General features: G+C 33.6%; 1 protein-coding gene across 1 annotated transcript in view; it reads right to left on the reverse strand.

The window, feature by feature from the left end:
• Positions 1 to 18,914, reverse strand: part of USP34 (ubiquitin specific peptidase 34) — a 194,938-nt gene that overhangs the window by 41,714 nt on the left and 134,310 nt on the right. The window contains 16 exon segments of the mRNA XM_029937436.1: positions 267 to 311; positions 392 to 496; positions 577 to 625; positions 4,087 to 4,238; positions 5,361 to 5,435; positions 5,540 to 5,708; positions 6,085 to 6,170; positions 8,231 to 8,311; positions 10,955 to 11,020; positions 11,130 to 11,177; positions 11,266 to 11,341; positions 11,434 to 11,498; positions 15,009 to 15,104; positions 15,214 to 15,267; positions 17,009 to 17,087; positions 18,162 to 18,315. Coding sequence (XP_029793296.1) covers positions 267 to 311; positions 392 to 496; positions 577 to 625; positions 4,087 to 4,238; positions 5,361 to 5,435; positions 5,540 to 5,708; positions 6,085 to 6,170; positions 8,231 to 8,311; positions 10,955 to 11,020; positions 11,130 to 11,177; positions 11,266 to 11,341; positions 11,434 to 11,498; positions 15,009 to 15,104; positions 15,214 to 15,267; positions 17,009 to 17,087; positions 18,162 to 18,315 — 1,400 coding nt within the window.

Below are 18,914 nucleotides of genomic sequence, written 5' to 3' on the forward strand. Positions count from 1 at the left end.
TCATGATCTCATGGTTTGTGGGTTCGGGCCCCGCGTCAGGCTCTGTGCTGACAACTAGCTCAGAGCCTGGAACCTGTCTTCCGATTTTGTGCCTCCCTCCCCTGCTCATGCTGTCTCTCAAAAATAAAATAAAACATTAAAGAAAATTTAAAATAAATAAATAAACTAGTTGTATTATGGGAGAAACCTTGTTATTTTTTTCAAGAACAATTAGGTTTATTTGAAAGCACTGTCTTAAAAACATGAATTAGCTAATGTGTACATACCTCAGGAGTCAGCTTTGCTATTGACGTGAAAAGCATAGACACAATCTAGAATAGAAAAAGGAGGATTTCAGAACATTCTTTTAAAAATTACCAAAAAAACTTTAAGACTATTTCTCAGTACTTACATGTTCTGCAAGTCGATTATTGTATCGACAGAGGCTGAAAATCAGATTACAAGTTTGTCTTATATTGATGCCATCGCGAATATGTTGAAACAAGAAGGGGAATCCCTGTTAAAAGTAAAAGTTGTTCATTTAAGAACTATTATTATTTGCGCGATTATCAAATCCTCTAATATAGGAAGTATTACCTTTCCTCCTGTTAATGCTGCCATGTCAGTCTGTGATAATGTCAAATGCCTGAAAGGAAACATTAGTGGAAATAAGTTTTTCTTCCCTCTGTGCTACTTTATAGCTGTTTGCATCATGACATGCATCAAAACTGCCAATTCAATTACAACTGTACCAAGCCACTAACACAAAATGATATTTGGACTTTCTGCTAGCTAAACTTACTTGCTAGACATCTTTTAGACAATTTTTCAAGATTCCAGAATTGTGGAAGCCCAAACCTACTTTATTTCACACTTAATTAACTCTATATTTTTGTGTGTTAAAATCACTAAAACAGGTCTTAAGTTTTTTTACATGAGATCCCTTAAAACAAAACAAACTTCTAGGAAATACTGAAGAGTATTCAGTCACCAGTTTATAATTTCTGCATATTTCTTAACTTATAGAAAATTTCAGATACACAGGAAAACAGTAAGATAGTGGAAGTATTCCATTACTCAGCTTCCAATTACTAATTCATGACTAGGCTTGTTTCATTTGTATCTCTCACTTACTCAATATAGACTATTCTAAAGCAATTCCAGGTATTACCATTTAATACAAAAACTTCAATATGTATTTCTAACATATAAATAAAAAAAACCATACTATCATTACTCACACTTAAATTCACAATTCTTTACTATCATACAATATCCAGTGTATGATTACCTCAAATTTCTAAAAAAATTAATATTTAATCTGTTTGAATCAAGATCCACATAAAGTCCTCTTTGCAAGTGGTTCAAATGTCTTTTAAATAGGTTAGAGACTACTGGTTTCCCCTCCAATTTTATTTTTATCTCATAATTTATGAATTGAAGAAAGCAGGTGGTTCGTCCTGAAGAATTTCCCACATTTCCATTTTGCGACTGTATCCTTGGGGTGTTGCTTTAACATGTTCCTCTGTCGCCGTATTTCCTGTAAACTGGTAGTTTAGATCTAGAGACTTGTTCATATCTAGGTTTGATCTTTTTAATCAACCATGCTTTATAGGAGATGGTATTGACTTTCATCAGGAAGCACACAATGAAAGGCTGTCTTTTTGTAGCATTTTCAGTCAATGATGATCATTTCCTAGATCCATTACTTTATCCAGGGAGCAAAATACAGATATACTAATTCCAGCATTACTTGCTTATTTATTAGCTCAAATACCTCCAAGATAGCAAACTTCTTCTCATTTACCAATTGGATGCCATGAGGGAGAATTCTTGGTGATAAGATAAAATGCTTGATATCATTCCTTTATTAAGAAGTTTCCAAAATTATGATTTGGTTTCCTACTATACTCCAAAGGTTACAAGTATTTGGTTTGTTAATTTTCAGGTACCATTACAAACTCATGGATTTAAACATCTGTGATGCATTTTACATTTTTGTCCACTTGTAATTATTCTTATATTACTGATACTCAGGTTGTCCAATCTATAACCAGTAGAAAATATCCTTAAATTGGTTGAGTCCTTTTAACATAAGTAATCTCAGTAGTCTTTGATAGTCTATGCTTTCCAAAATGATCCATTTCTTTTTTCCCCAAGACCTGAAAGTGGCCACTTTATCAAGGAATCCTGATTTTTTTACCACAGGAAATGACATCAAGAGACTGCAATCCAGATGCCAGTGGAACACACTGATGCTGAGTTTGACATGATTTCTAAGCTCTTTCAGAAAATCGAAGTAGGTAAAACATTTTTTGTTTGCTTATGACAAAATACATCATAAACTCTACTGATCTTTCCAGATTGAAATTTAGTTTTAAAGAATGTATATAAAAAACCTACAATTTTATATTTGTATTTCTTGTCTTTTGCTGAAAATCTTTGTTTCAAATGACACTGACCATTACTATTTGCTTTATTCTATAATATATGTTAGTTTCAAAATAATAATTACAATTAACCATATACTTAGTAAAACAGCTTAGAATAATTTTACAATTCTTTTTGTCCTTCATGTACAACTAGGAATTTACAGTTATGTGTTCTCAAGTCATTTTAATGAATTCCTCTCCAATGACTATGCCACCAGGTCAATATATATTATAGTTCATTTATTTCAGTCTGCTTCTGATTTTTAGGGATTGCATTTTATTAATTCGCTTATAATTATATAAAACATTTACACAATTACACGTTAAATCTAAAAAAACAAAAACAACATATATTCAAAGTCAAGATTTCACTCCTGTCCTTTCCAGTGTGTTTTCCCCTTCCCCAACCAAAGGAAACTACTTTTTTTAAGTTCTTAATTTAGACTTAAATTTTTAAAAATACAGTAAATTCTTGTTATTGTAGTACTTGTGTTCTATTAAGTGCTGCAAACCTTGAATTAGTGATTATTGAATCATTGCTCATAAGGGAAATAGAGAGACTTGTGAGCCTCTGGTCACAACATTCTCTTCAACCAATCAATATGTTACCTTATGTGTATTTCTATTTAAAGATACCTTATTTAATACATGTTGTTGATTCATTAGCGGTGGAGTCACAGCAAATAATACTATAACTGATACCTGAATGAAGCCTGTCTAACGTGCATTTTCTCTTCAAGGTACATTATTGCCTTCTTGGGCTTTAGAACACTAGACAGCACTTACTACTATATGTGGAGGCAATTTTAAATACCAAGTCACCAAAAAAGCACAAATGTGACAAACATGGCATAAATCATGAAAAAGATATTTGTTTACAACACGAGAAGTGAAACAAGAAGGCACAGTGTCATCATGTTTGACCTTGGTTGGAAAACTATGTCAGGTAACTCCCAATTTTTTGCCACTCTGCACATGTACATCTGCAGCCCACAAATGACTGTAAAAGCGCCATGAGTATTTATTTTGGGATTGCAAAATATCCCAGCAAGTAGGCAAATTTGCATACAGTAGAACCATAATGAGGAAGAATGAAAACTGGGTGTACATGCTCTCAATCCCTCTCTTACCTCCCCTTTCTTAAAAAGTATCATACTATACACATTTTTCTTCACCTTGCTTTTTTCACTTAGTAATATTTATCCTAAACATCTCTCCATGGTAGTACAGATATATTCCATGCTTCTTTTTTTTTTCAGCAATAGAGTATTCTATTGAGTGGATGCTGGCTTTTGTCCACTAGTCCCCTCTAGGCAGCTATTTCCAGTCTTCTGCTGTTATAAACTAACTGCTTCAATAAATATCATTGCACATACATCTTTCTGTATTTGGGGAACAGATTTCTAGAAGTAGTGTTGCTAGGTTAAAGGATGAATGCATGTATAATTTTGCTAAATATTTTACTGTATATTTCTTCAACGTATATTTCTAACATGACTCAGTTAAAAAGTAAGAGTTTGATACAAAGGATTGAAATAGTTATGCCACAAGAGTTGATAAATAGTGGTGTTATTATTTAAAAGGAATTACGTAACAAAAGCAAGTGGTAAAACAAGTATGTAGAAGGAATAAAATCAAACATGCTTTAAGCATTTTGAATGTTGAAACATTTCACCTTTCTGAGCGAGATTGTTCAACCAACAGAGCAACTAAAGCTATCATTTTTTCCAGGGCAGCCGGCCTGTATTTTTCTTCTGCCAGAGAAAGAATATCTTCTTCCTCCTCCTCTTCTTCCCCTTCTTCCTCTGATAATACTTCAACTTGAGGCTACAACAGAACAAATAGAACAAAATGTTAAAACTAATATGTTAATATGTTATCTTGAGAGAAAATAACTTGACTCTTTTATAGAACTATCCAAGGTAGATGGTGGCAGGAGCATGTGTCATAAAGAACAACCACTCAAAGGCATAACCCTAACTTTTAGACAATTTTAGATATAGCAGGACAGAACTGTAAAGAACAATGATTCTCAACACTGTGACTATTTGTACCTCACTTAAAGGGAAAAATCTTTTAATAATTTTTTTCTTACAAGCAAGTCCCTTGGAAGATAAATCAAAATCAAACTGTATATGAGTATGAATGAACAGCATTTCCTATTTAATAAAAATGCCAGTTACAAAACTTATATTTATTTGCAGCGCTCAGATAATCCAAATAGTAAGCCATTCAAACAGATTCTCATTTAGGCTTTGAAATGCAAGAGGCTGAAGAAATTTTATGACTTAAAAAGCAAAAGAAAAGCAGTCTAAACAGGTAGCCTATAGGCAGAAATTAGGCAGTAAAAGCCTGTATTCTGAGAAGCATTATTGTATAACGGTTAAAAGTTTAGTTCAGGAGTTTAACCAAAGATCAAAGCCTAACTCACTGTGGTCTAAAGTAAGTTAACTTCTTTATGCCTCAAGTTTCTGATCTGTAAAATGGAGATAACAATAGTACTTATGTCTTAGGGCTGCAGTAAGGTTAAATAAGGTAGTATAAACAGAGCACAAGCCAACGTGGTCATGTAATGCTTTCATAATTATGAACAGAGCAGCCACTTAAATTTTAGGAAGAATTTTACAAACTCAATAGCAAAAGGCTTAAAAAATACGGCCAGCAAAAATGTTCATTGAAACGACATACTTTTGATATGACTCCAATGTATGTGGTGGCCATTTTGCCTAAATTTACCTGATGTTCCAGGGCCCTGCCAATGAAATTATTCTGATTACTTCTTCTCTTGCTATATTCATTAAAAATACCAACCAAACTCAAACCCTTAACATTTTCTAATACCAGGGCTAGAAGAGGCTTTAAAGAGTTCTAATGTCTAAGGACTTTCCATGATACAAACTTGAAAACATGGGCCCCTATATCCCCAAAATGAAAAAGAAGTGTACTTACATTTTCAGGCCCTTTTGTTCCCATGTAAAAATGTACCATTGTAGATATGGCTTGCAATGAAAGCAAAAACTGGCTCTAAAAATAAAAACATTGATTTAAAAATATAAAATAAAAACATTCAAGTTTTAAATACTGAAAATAGGGACATAGTCCCAGAAATAAATAAGATAAAGCCTTACCTCTTCTTCACCCATTTTGGCAAATTCATAAAGGAAGGCAAAATATTCTGTAAGATGTTTACTGTGAGGTTTTACACCATGTTCCATAATTAATAACAGAGTTCTCACAAATCTAGTGACACATGAACGACCACCAATATCTTCCACTGAGGCATCCATATCATCTGACCTGAAAATACAATTTAATATATCTTAGAGACAGTATGAAGTCTAGGGATAAGTATTCTGGAAGAAGAGATGTTTTTAAAAAATCCTAATACATCTTTCATCTTTGTAACAGTGAATACCAATCACAATAATTTAAGTAGGTGGATTCTAATTATACTATCAGGCTAAATCAATCCAAACAAAAATAATAAGTCATGACATTACTTGTAGACAATTTTGAAGATAAAAAATAAAACCATTTTCTCTCCTTGATTTGTATCATTACAGATTATTTTTAAATCAAAGAATCCAAATAGTTCAACGTGGATATTTAAAAATACTCTGCAGGTGGATAATTAAAAAGCTTAAAAAGAAAATGTTCAAAAGGTACTTCTTACCCATCTTCCATTCCTGGTTGTAGATAAAGATGAGCGTGCACAGGCCTAAGTCTCTGAATCACATGGATACACAAACGCTGAAACATCTATAAATGAAAAGTTATAACAACCTAAGAGCCAACTTTATCAGTAATAGAGATACTGAAAAATTAACATAATGAAAAATTCTCTGCCACCTTTTTGTTTCCCCCACAGATTATCTTTTTTTAACTCTTAACCATTAAAAAAAAAAAAAAAAGGATTTTTTTTTTTTTTTAAAGACAGAGCACAAGTGGGGGAGGGGCAGAGAGAGAGGGAGACATAGAATCTGAAATAGGCTCCAGGCTCTGAGCTGTCAGCACAGAACCTGATGCAGGGCTCAAACCCACAAACTGTGAGATCCTGACCTGAGCCAAAGTTGGATGCTTAACCAACTGAGCCACCCAGGCGCCTCCCCCCAGATTATCTTTTGACGCTCTAAAGCTTTTCTGACATCTCACCTAGACGGAAAATACAAGGTAAAGGTAGCCTTAAAAACAGTAATTGGTTTTATAATAAGGGAAAAAACAATAACAAACTATACATTTCAGCAATGGAAAATACAAAAAAAAAACAAAAACCAAAGCTTCATAAAAACCTCTTGACTAATGGAGATATACAGAAGAGAAAACTTAGCATCCACTCTTTCAAAAGAGTGGAGTAGGGAAGGATAGCTGCTCACCAGAGGTCAATGACTAGGGGAAGGAAATATGAGTTAAGTTTACCTAAAAGAAACATGAATTAAAAAGGGTTGGGAATTCTCTTAAGTAATATATACAAATGGCCACTAAGTGCATGAAAAGATGTTCACCATCATTAAGTATTAGGGAAATGCAAACCAAAACCACAACATACTATTTCACACCCATTAGGAAAGCTAAAATCAAAACGAAGATGCAGTGAAAAAAAGAAATCTCATAGATTGCTGGTGGAAACATAAACTGGTGCAGACACCACGGAAAATTTTGTTAGTTCCTGAAATATCAAACCTAGAGTGACCATATTACCCAGGAATTCCACTCCTAGGTAGATACCCAAAAGAACTGAAAACATATGTCCATACAAATATTTGTACACAAATTTTCAGAGCAGCATTATTCAAAATAGCCCAAAAGTGAAAACATCCCAAATGTTCATCAACTGTGGAATGGATAAACAATATTTAGTATATCTATTCAATGAAATACAATTTGGCAATAAAAAGAACAACATGGATAAACCTTGAAAATACTGTTAAATGAGTGACAATCATAAAAGACCACAAAATATGACTCCATTTATCATTAAATAAGCAAACACATATCATTAAATAGGCAAATCCATAAATTAGTGGCTGTTATTAGTGGCTGAAAAGAAGTGATAGGAGAAAATTGTTTCTCAGTAATAAGTAAAAAGCGGCATTTTCAGATTAAATTTTTGGTTCTGTATCCTAAGTGAATATAAAATAATATTTACATTTTTCTTGTCTAATGTCTCTAATAGTTTAAGGAAAAACAAATTGCTTGATGTAACAGTTCAGAATCTTACATAGAAATGTAGCATACTATTCATTTAACATTTTTTAAATGTCTTTTTATTATTTATTTTTGAGAGAGAGAGAGAGAGAGAGAGCGCGCGCGCGTGAGCAGGGGAGGGTCAGAGAGAGAGGGAGACACAGAATCTGAAGTAGGCTCCAGGCTCTGTGCTGACAGCACAGAACCTGACATGGGGCTCGAACCCACGAAAATGCAAGATCATGACCTGAGCCGAAGCCGGCACTTAACCGACTGAGCCACCCAGGAGCCCCTCATTTAACTTTTAAGGCCATTACAATACTCTACCATGGTTAGAATATCTAAGGTTCTGAAAAAGAATCAGTACAACTCAGAAAGCAGGCACAGTAGGATCTGAGAGAGAATAAGGAGTTAAAGCTATCTTCCCACAAGCAGGAAATTTGAATGACTTTAATAACTTGGTTGGAAAAATAGTTGATTTGCTAAAAGAAGCTGATGAAACAATAGCAAAATTATTTTTTTTATAAGAGGTCAATCTTTTCCAACTACTTTTCAATGCTGGGTTAAAATACATTCATGGGCAAACTTACAATTACTAATTTGAAGGCCTCTTCTTCAAGCAAACATTTTCTTACCTGTCTCACAATTTGATTAGGGCACTTAATTAGTATCTGCATTGGCCACCAGTCATCATCAGCCATACGGTCCAAAAACCACTGTAAAAAATAGTGTGATATTAACATTCAACCAATACTTGTTAAACAGGATTAGAAAAAAAAAAATCACAGAAGGATTTTACTTATAGTCAATGTTTCAACAGATTCTTTCACTGTTACGAAGTCCAGAACTCTAAAATGTCAAAAGTCATAATCAGGCTCATCTCATGACAGAATTCCATGAATGTCATCTACCTCATGTATAATCTGCAGTCCTTAATAAATTGAATACTATTTTCCTCTTAGTTTTCACACATGCCACACTAGAGTATCTTTGTTTTTAATTTTTTTTTTTTAATTTTTGAGAGAGAAAGAGAGAGAGAGAGAGTAGGGGAGGGTCAGACAGAGAGGGAGACACAGAATCTGAAGACAGTCTCCAGGCTCTGAGCTAGCTGTCAGCACAGAGCCTGACGTGGGGCTCGAACCCACAAACCTTGAGATCATGACCTGAGCTGAAGCCAGACGCTTAACCGACTGAGCCACCTAGGTGCCCCATCACTGTAGTATCTTTTGTTCCCATTAATAATATGTGATGTATCATTTGTTTTCTTTGTTTAAAAAGAAATTATGTTCTCTTCATAACAAAAAACACTTCTTTATGCTAAGACAATTTTTCAATGATTTCCAGATATCTCTTAATCACTCAACTCCTATACTGAATTTTACTATGTGCATATATATACAATTACTGACAAGTGTAGAGAATTTTAACTCCTTGAGAATTCCAGAGGCAAATCCATAGTGGAGAAAAACAAACAAACAACAACAACAACAAAAACTAAAGTGGCAACATTATAAACGAGAAAAAACAAAGTAAGTCATAATCAATATTACGGATCTTTCACAGCTTTAAAAAAAAATCATGAAAGTGGAAGAGAATAGAGGAACTTGTTAAATAACACCAGGAGGATACACGATCAATCAAAACAACCATGTAGAGAATTCTGCAGCTTAAATGACAAAGGTCCAAAAAGGGGGGAAAAAAAAGTTATTAACTGTTATAGATGAAAGTTGATTTACAAGACAAAAGCAAAATGTAGTCCTTGTTTGGATACTAATTCAAACAAGCAAACCGAGGGAAAAAATTAATAAAATATTTTTAATGTTTATTTGGGGGGGCGGCAGATAGAGAAGGAGACAGAGGATCTAGAGCAGGCTCTGCACTGACGGTAGCCAGCCATATGTGGGGCTCAAACTCACAAACCAAGAGATCATGACCTGAGCTGAAGTTGGACACTTAGCCCACTGGGCCAAGCCATGTGCCCCCCAAAAAACTCATGTTTAAAAAAATTCATTTTACTGTTTATTTTTGAGAGAGAAAGAACGTGCACCAGTGAGCACAAGTGGGGGAGGGGCAAAGGGAGAGGTAGACACAGAATCTGAAGCAGGCTCTAGGCTCTAAGTTATCAGCAGAGTCCTATGCGGGACTCAAACTCACAGAATGCGAGATCATGACATAAGCCTAGTCCACACTCAATTGACTGAGCCATCCAGGCGCCCCCCCAACAATCATGTTTTAGACAACTAGAGAAAAAGAACACAAAATGAGTATTGGATGATGTTGAGGAACTACTTCTAATTTTATGAGGAGTATGGAATCATAGTTATATATATTTTAAAGTTCTCATCTATTAGAGATACATACTTAATACTCATGGATGTATATGATGTGCTATCTGGGTTTGCTTTAAGATTCCTCAGCTGAAAACAGGCATGGGGAATAGATGAAAACAAAATAATGTTACTATTCATTGAAACTGGGCGACAGGTACCTGAGAGTTCAGTATCTTTCTACTTTTGTGCTCATTTTGAAATGCTCATTACCAAGTTTTAAAAAACCCTGGCTTTGTGTTTGTAATCTACAACAATAGGCATAACTGGATGACCTTCTACATAAGAAAAAAATCTTCAAAGCACCTGGGTGGCTAGTTGGTTGAGTGTCTGACTTCAGCTCAGGTCATGATCTTACAGTCAAGTCCTGCGTTGGGCTCTGTGCTGACAGCTCAGAGCCTGGAGCCTGTTTCAGATTCTGTGTCTCCCTCTCTCTCTCCTCCTACCCCACTCACACTCTTTCTCTCTCTCCCAAAAATGAACATTAAAAAAAATATATCTTCAACTAATTTCATGTATTATACACTATGCTGTTATCTCCCATCTCTGGAAAATTTTAAGACTTGCATTCCTAGAGAGGCTTCACCATGTGGAGTTAATAAAGAAATGATAAGGTGCCAATAGAGCTAAGTGATCATTACCTGTGAGCAGATTATCCTTAGGGATATATGCATTTTAATCTTGGAGGGAGAAGGAAGATATTCATTGTCAACTATTTTTTTTACAATATTCGAAATCAGTTAAGCAATATCTGGTATAGTCTTTTGAATTTTCTGTATTTTTCATTCAAGTACATGGGGGTGGGGAGGCACCCAAGAACTCATAAATAACTTAAAAATCAATTATTTAATCAGTATAATGGATAGGACACATAAATTACAACTTTCTCAGCTGTTGAATAATTTTAAGAACAATATACATTGGGATCCCTATTATAAAATATAATAATTTTGCTGTAGCATCTAAGAACAAAAGTAAATAAAACAAAAAAGTGAACATTAAGTTATGCATTATTTGTTGAATTATTCTCACCTCACAAGCTGCTTGACTATTATTAAACTGTTTGGTCAAGAGTTCAATCCACTGGAGCATTGTGGGCTAAAAAAGAAAAAAAAGTCATTGAAGGCATCTACTTCTGAGCTAAAGATAATGAAAACCAAAAGTTATCTGATAAATGACACAAAAATTTACAGAACAAAACACATACCTTTTCTTTTGAATGTATAAATGTCTCTAGGACAAAGGAAGTGCTTAACTGTAAGAAAAGATAAAATTAAGCAAAAAATATTTAATTATTTTAAAGTAGTCAATTTTGAAAAAACTATCTAAGACTTATAGATTACCTTTGCTGTCATTAGGGAAACAGCTTTAGGATCTGGTAATGTACTGGGAATACAACTACATAACTGCCACATAAACCTAGAATTTAAAAATAGTAAGTTACATTTCTTAAGAAGATGATTTGTTTTAAATGTGTAACAAAAATCTTTTACTAAATTTATGAAACTTACCCAAAATATGTATGTTCAAAAATGTTTTTGTCTTGAAGAAACTGCATGTTATCATGCCAAATCCACTGAAATAAAAGAAAATGTTAACATTACTATCAGAAAGCATTTGCTTCATTACATTTTACTAGTATTTTTATTAGGCAAAAAGAAAATGATCCAAAAAAATACATACAGATGCTAAAATTCATGCTGGTTTTTTCTGGGTATATAAGAATATGGAAATGGTTACTGAGCCTATGCCAATTTATCATTCTGTATCTGGCTACCTCGAGCGATTACAGTTTTTTTTTAAATGCAATTATACAGATTTTGAAAGGAAGAACTCTGAAACTCCATCTGTCACAAGAGCAAATCTATAAATGAATAAAATTATGTCATATTTTCATAAAAACAGGTTATGAGAAAGGTTTATGTTCAAAAATTGGCAAAATAATTGGTAAATAATTCAGGTTGGCAGACCTAAGAGGTGATTTCCTTGTTTATTCTCTAACAATTATGAAAAATAGTATTTCTGATATGAGCCTTTATAGTAATTGCTCTGCTCACTTTAGTTTTTGTGTTTCTTTATCTCTAGGAATATCCTAAACAGGCTTTAAGTTGTTGTTAGTTCTATAAAATTATTTTTTATCTGGAACAAATTGATGTTCTGATTATTGATATTACTATCTGTGTTTATCCCTCCTAAAGATTTTCAACTACCTTTACTTGCCTCCCAGCCCACTACTCTAGTCCAGCACCAAGTTTCAGAATCATATATTAGGGCTCCTGTTCCACATTGATACAGATCTAGTCACTGAATGATCTGCTTGAGTTGTTGATACACTAGCATTTCTACACACACAGCTTTCTAGAAAACTTTGGCAGCATTCAACCATCAGTGCTTTTACATAGCAATGGACCTCCATTCCCAGCTTTCTACTTCTAGCCATGAGCTCAGATCTTCTGTCATAATTTTTGTCCCCTTTACCCCAAGAGCTGAACTCTGATTTGCACCCTAAAGCCTGGTAGTACTGTTTTTCCACCAGTGCTTTTATTTGTTCCACTTCTGTGCTACAGAATGTGTGTCGAAGTGTGAAATTACTATACTACAAAGATCCGCATTTTCCCAGGTATTTTCTATATCCCATTCAATTTCATCTTAGCCCACATTTCCTTAAACTTACTAATCATCACAGTCTCAGAGATCATCTTTCAGCTCCTAAAACATGCCAATAAACTCTCTTTCCTAAGGGAATTTGTACATAATATTCTCTCTGCTTAGAGTACTCTTCACATGAGTAACTCTTCGCTACCTTTCAAATCTCAGTTTAAGGTTCATCTGAAGCATTTGCTAATCACTTCCCCCAGCAATTCCAATCAACTACCCTTTCTGCGCATTCTGTCTTAGCCATAATAGTCATCACAACTTATATATAGTGTTTGTTTACTTAATAAATTTTATAGTTCTAAATTTCCAATTTACTGTTTGGGAAACTTGACTACTAGCTATATTTTAACTGTACAATTAAATTTAAAAGGCTAGATTCTAGTTTTTACCTAAAATCTATGTTAACAGTAAGTAACAGCATTACCATACCAGAGAGAGAGAGACAGCGTGAGCAGTGAAGGGTCAGATAGAGAAGGAGTCACAGGATCTGAAGACAGGCTCCAGGCTCTGAGCTAGCTGTCAGCACAGAGCCCGACGTGGGGCTCAAACCCACGAACCGTGAGATCATGACCTGAGCTGAAGTTGGGATGCTTAACCGACTGAGCCACCCAGGCGCCCCTTGATATTTTTAGTAAAATGCATATGCAGGCAAAGTCATTTTAAATTAATAAGCTAAAACAATGCCAGGAAAAAAGGGTTGGTTTAGACCTGCAATCAATAATATTTTAATGTAGCTTGACTTATTTTTCTTATTTTGGTAAAACAAAAGTATGGATTCCCTTTTGTCACCACAAAAGTCAGTGGATCTCAAAGAACGATTGAGACAGCTGTGGGGGTACCCGTGACCATTTCAGGGTATATTTAAGATCTAAGCCATTGTTATATGCGGATGCTATCTGGCTTTTTTAAGCTCTCATTCTCTTTGGAGTATAGAATGGAGTTTTCCAGAGGCTAAATGATGAATGAGATCACAACAGAGCAAATGCAAAAAAAGCTATTATGTCAGCTGTCAACGATTAAATCAGGTATTAAAAAGATTTGACAACATATAAAACAGGGCCACTTTTCTCACTGAATGGTTTTGTTCTGAAAAATATTTTTTCATTAAATGTTATTTATACTAAGATACCATGGATTTATTTTTAAATAAATTAATAGAAATTTTAAAAATGGTTTTAATTTCTAATATAGTAAGTACTGATAGATATAACCACCACATTAAAACTAGTATTTTAAAAAAACTCTAAAGGTTCTAAATATTTTTTAAGAATATAAAAGTGAAGGTAGGAAGTTTCAGAACGACTGATGTAAACAAAATACATCTTTTTTTTTATGTTTTATTTTTATTTTTGAGAGAAAGAGAGACAGAGTACGAGTGGGGGAGGAGCAGAGAGGGAGACACAGAATCCAAAGCAGGCTCTAGGCTCTGAGCTGTCGGTAGAAAGCCTCATGTGGGGCTCAATCTCACAAACTGAGAGATCATGACCTGAGCCAAAGTCAGACACTTAACCGACTGAGCCACCCAGGTGCCCCCCAAAAATATACCTTTCAAGTTTCATTTAAAATTTCATTTTATTTCGTAAGTGGGCTGGGTTGTCATTAAATCCTGTTGGGTCCTTATCTGGAATAAGAAATCTAGTGACGCACCTAATTTTGCTGGTGAATCCAACTGAAGGGTTTAAGAGATGTGGATTTTTTTGGGTTTTTACAGTAACATTATGGGTAGGCAAGATTCCTGTTAAGATTTGTTTAGGGGAACAAAATACACTTGGTTTTAAGACTTGACCACAATAGTGCAAATATCAAACAGTGTAAGTAAAAACAGCGCATAGCTGAACTGTCTAGGTGGAAGATTACATTTTTATCAGGTATACCCTTCTGAAGATTTGTATTCTGTACTTTTGGTTGAGTTTATTACAATGACACAACACACAATGAGTTGTGAATGCATTTTATAACTCAAGACATTAAAGTAACACTACTGCTTACTACATCATGAAACAAAGAGAGCCTCAATACTATAATTGAGACACATTTAAAAATATTTGATAGCATTTTAAGTGCATTTCAGATACATGGTACATTTGTATGTAACATGAAGCAAAGAAGGAACACCCATCACCCAATCCAAGAACATTACCATACCTACAAGTTACTTATGAGCTTGCCCCAATTCCATCAATCATTTTCTTATTCTGTCTTATTCTTACTTTTCTTTAATATTACCAATTATTTCCACTCCCTTTAATCTCAATCACTTTACATGCATCTGTCATATATCACCATTACCAAGACTATCTATAAATAGTGTTAAGGTCTACTCTGGATTACAAATCCTAACGTTGCCATAGCCTGCCCCTGGAGTTCTATTACTTGCATGAATTCTTAACATTCTTTTAAATTGCTGTTAAAGTTAAATTAATCATACCTCTAGTAACTCTGAAGAAACATCAAATTTGAATTCTTTGCCATTTTCTTCCTCTGGTTCCATGCGTTTGTAAAACAGCATATAAGCACTGTGTGTCTTTAAGGGGGAAAAAAAAAAAAGGAAAGAAAGAAAAAAAAGAAGTATATTTTCATTTTGACCAAGTGTAACTATAAGAATAGATAATATTGGAGAAAGAAATGATTACCTTTTCAAAGGAGAAATCCATAAATTTATCTGTAACAGAATCATAGGTCTTTGTCTGTTAAAAAAAAATAATAAAAGTTTTATTATTTTAGAAAGGGTTTTTCAGTTTTTTACCTCAGTTGTATTTATAAATAAAAATTTCATAAATAGCTATTTTATTCTTTACAGTAACTCTGTAAATAGCTTTCAAATAGTATTACATTCATAAAAATCCTTGTCAAAAGTTTTTGGCTAAGAGTATGGTTGATCTTTGAGTAACAGGCTTGAACTGCACAGGTCTACTTAAAGGCAGAGTTTTTTTTATCCAATAAATACAGTAAATTTATTTTTCTTATGATTTTCTTAGTACCATTTTCTTTTCTCTGGCTTTATTATAAAAATACAGTATGTGCAACAGACAAAATATGTATAAATTGAGTGTTCATTTATCAATAAGACTTCTTTTTTTTTTTTCCTAATTTTTTTAAAGGTTTATTTATTCTTGAGAGAGACAGAGAGAGAGCACTCGAGCAGGGGAGGGGCATATAGAGAGGGAGTCACAGAATCCAAAGCAGGCTCCACCGAGCTGTCAGCACTGAGAGCCCAACAACACAGGGTTCGAACTCACGAACTGTGAGACTGACCTGCGTTGAAGTCATATGTTTAACTGACTGAGCCACCCAGGTGCGCCCAATAAGGCTTCTGAGCAACAGACAAGTTATACTCAGAGTTTTGACTGTGCAAAGAGCTAGCACCTTTAACCCCCACATTATTCAAGGGTCAACTGTACCTGAAAATATTCAAAAAATTTTTAAAGATACTTTAATATATAAAGCTTAAAATATGTACTTGCAATTTAAAAATTACGTTTTAAGAACTTTGCTAAGTTTACTTGTTTTTCTTTTTTGAGGAAATATTTTATAAGTAACATTTAGAGATGGAATCAGTTTAATAATGGCATCAGTAACTCATTGTTTATTACTCCTTCTACCCATTTCTGAAGCGATAGCAATTTGGCCTCCTTCCTCTTTTCTATTCATAGTAGTACGTAAGTGCACCAAAGAGCAATAAGGTAGTCCAGTCCTTCATTAAAATCCAGAATGTGAACAGTGACTTCACCATACACATGGCTATTAAGGTGAAAAATAATTTTACGTGGGCTTATCTGTGAAATGGAAATCACTGTTTAACGTTGGACTTTTGAGAATCAAAACAGTATTTTAACATTTTCAGGAAATTGGTACTTGGATAAAATGCCTACTAAGTACAATTATTACACTATAATTAAACACTAGTCTTCCAATTGTCTTTTCTCATGTCTTAGAGCTAATTATGTAACAGGTAAGATATTCTTTGTGTATCCCGTCAATAGCAACAATCAGGTTGCTATTGCTGTTAAAAAATGCACCGAAAGAATAATTCTTTGAAGTTCAGCTCAAGCCAATTTCCTTGACAAAGATTTTTTCACATTTGGTCAATAAAGAATAATTTCTTTTTGCTTGAATCTCAAAGCATTCAAGTGAACAACTTCTTCCATCATGTTTCACAGCAATGTAATTCAATTCCTACACTACTGTTTAAAATTTCAAATTTAAGCTAATCTTCTTAATCAGTTGAAGGCAGAAATAGTCATTTAAAAAGTATTTCCCAGTGTCTGGTATCTATTCTAGATAGACAGTCTAGACTCCTAATAAATAAAAACAGAATGAATTTTAGGTTTAATCATAGCAATTAAAAGAAAGCTTAGTGATTCTGCCATGGGATTTTATAATAGCATGTGAAAAATCACACACTTATAATTTCTAAATAAAGCTCACCGTCATCTCTCCACCAAAACATTCAGAGGCCAGTTGAGCAGAATCAAAAGGTTTTACCTCAGCATCATTAAAAAGATACCTAAAAGAGAGCATATAGGGTTGATCAAGTATATATGTACTATGTATCTCTGTATTACGCCTATTTAAAAAATATTTACAATACATACTGACAAATTACATAAGCTGATCAAACTATCTTTAATAAGAGGTAAATAAATTCTCTGTTCTTGTTTTGACAATACTAATCTACTAGAACCTAGAATGTAATTTTATAAATTGTAACTGTCCTAAAATCCAAGAAATGCATTTATAAACTAGGACTAACAAAAGAGTTCATAAAAACAAAGCATAAAAAGTTTGCATTAATAGAATATGTAAAGCTACCAGACAAAAGATTTAAGAGATGAAAGAACTTCCAAAGATAAAGATGTCATTTCAAAATTTATGATCAAAATAGATTTCAAATATGGAATTATATTCGAATGGGCAAACAAAGTAAGACAGCATGGACATGATAGCTTAAAGAGTTGAACCAAATTATTCTGCTAACTGCAGATCAATTTACCAATGTGCATTTTGTTCAAAGCAGTATCCCCAACAATTAGAACAATGCCTACCACAGATATAACCGCTATACTTGAGACTCTACCTAATATATGAAGAGCAAAAAACAGTTATTAAGCACGGATTTAATGACTTCCAATCATTACCTCGATAAAAGTTGGTAAAAAGAATGTATGGGTTGGAAGGGGAAAAATAAGGTGGACAGAGTGGAGCATGCAGGCAACTTCAAATTGGCATATATAAGGACTTTATAGCCATCCTGCAGAAGACACTCCGTAAACAACTCCTGAATGAGTGAACAAAGATAAGACTGGGAAGGTGCAGTACTGCCTACGAATCTAAAGCTGCATGCAAAACCTTGGGTGTTCATTTTTCCCAAGACAACATCATCAAATTCTCAAAAGAAGTTTAAGAACAATTGGTACCTATTGTCTTATGAAAGTTGCTTTCACTTAAAATTTCCTAATTTTACAGAAAGTTTTTAGAAAGACAAAATCAGGAAACAGATCTGAAGCCAAAACAATCCCAAGTTTGAACTTTAAGAACAGGAAAAAAATTTTAATCCCAAGAATAAAATTTTAAAACTCACCATTTATTATTTTTATAGGCATGAGGATTGACTATATCTCTGATGAAGCTATAATAGTGCCCACCATCTGCTGTTCCTGTGTGAACAGTTACTCCTATTAAGTCATACTCATAGCTCTCTGTATCTTTTGAATGATCACTGACTTCCTTAAAACCTGAAATGAGTTACATAAAATAATGTTAATAATTTTGAAAACTGCACAGTGACATCTTAGAATCACTTTACATATTTTACATACAGAAAAAAGCATAGATACATTATGTATTATAACAGGTAAAACAATTTGCTAGTCATTTGTAGTCATTCACAGCCTACAATTTTAAGGAACATTTACACTAATCACTTGGAAAAACAACCACATGTTACTGCATTAACTATGGAAAACCTCAATACAATAAAGAAATGTAAAACATGCTCTTTCTGTTTAATCTTGTTCCTTTTGAAATAGTACAAAATTTTTCATTCATCTTATTAAGAGCAAGCAAATACAAGATCTGAAAAGGCATTAAGATACTTATGTCTCTTAATCTCAAGTTAAGAAAATAAGCACTGTACTGGTAACATGCTTCCAATGGTTTATCATTTTGTATTAGGAGACAGAAACTAAATAAATAAAAGACATCCTGTTCCTAAAGATTTAAACCTGAAAGTTATAAAAGATACTATGGAAAAATTACAGAATAATCTAGTAAGTTCAAAGATTTATGATCTGTATTCTCAGCATGCTATACAAAGGTAAAAGTATCATCAGAA

This window comes from Suricata suricatta, chromosome 4 (genome assembly GCF_006229205.1).
Source record: "Suricata suricatta isolate VVHF042 chromosome 4, meerkat_22Aug2017_6uvM2_HiC, whole genome shotgun sequence".
Taxonomy (NCBI): domain Eukaryota; kingdom Metazoa; phylum Chordata; class Mammalia; order Carnivora; family Herpestidae; genus Suricata; species Suricata suricatta.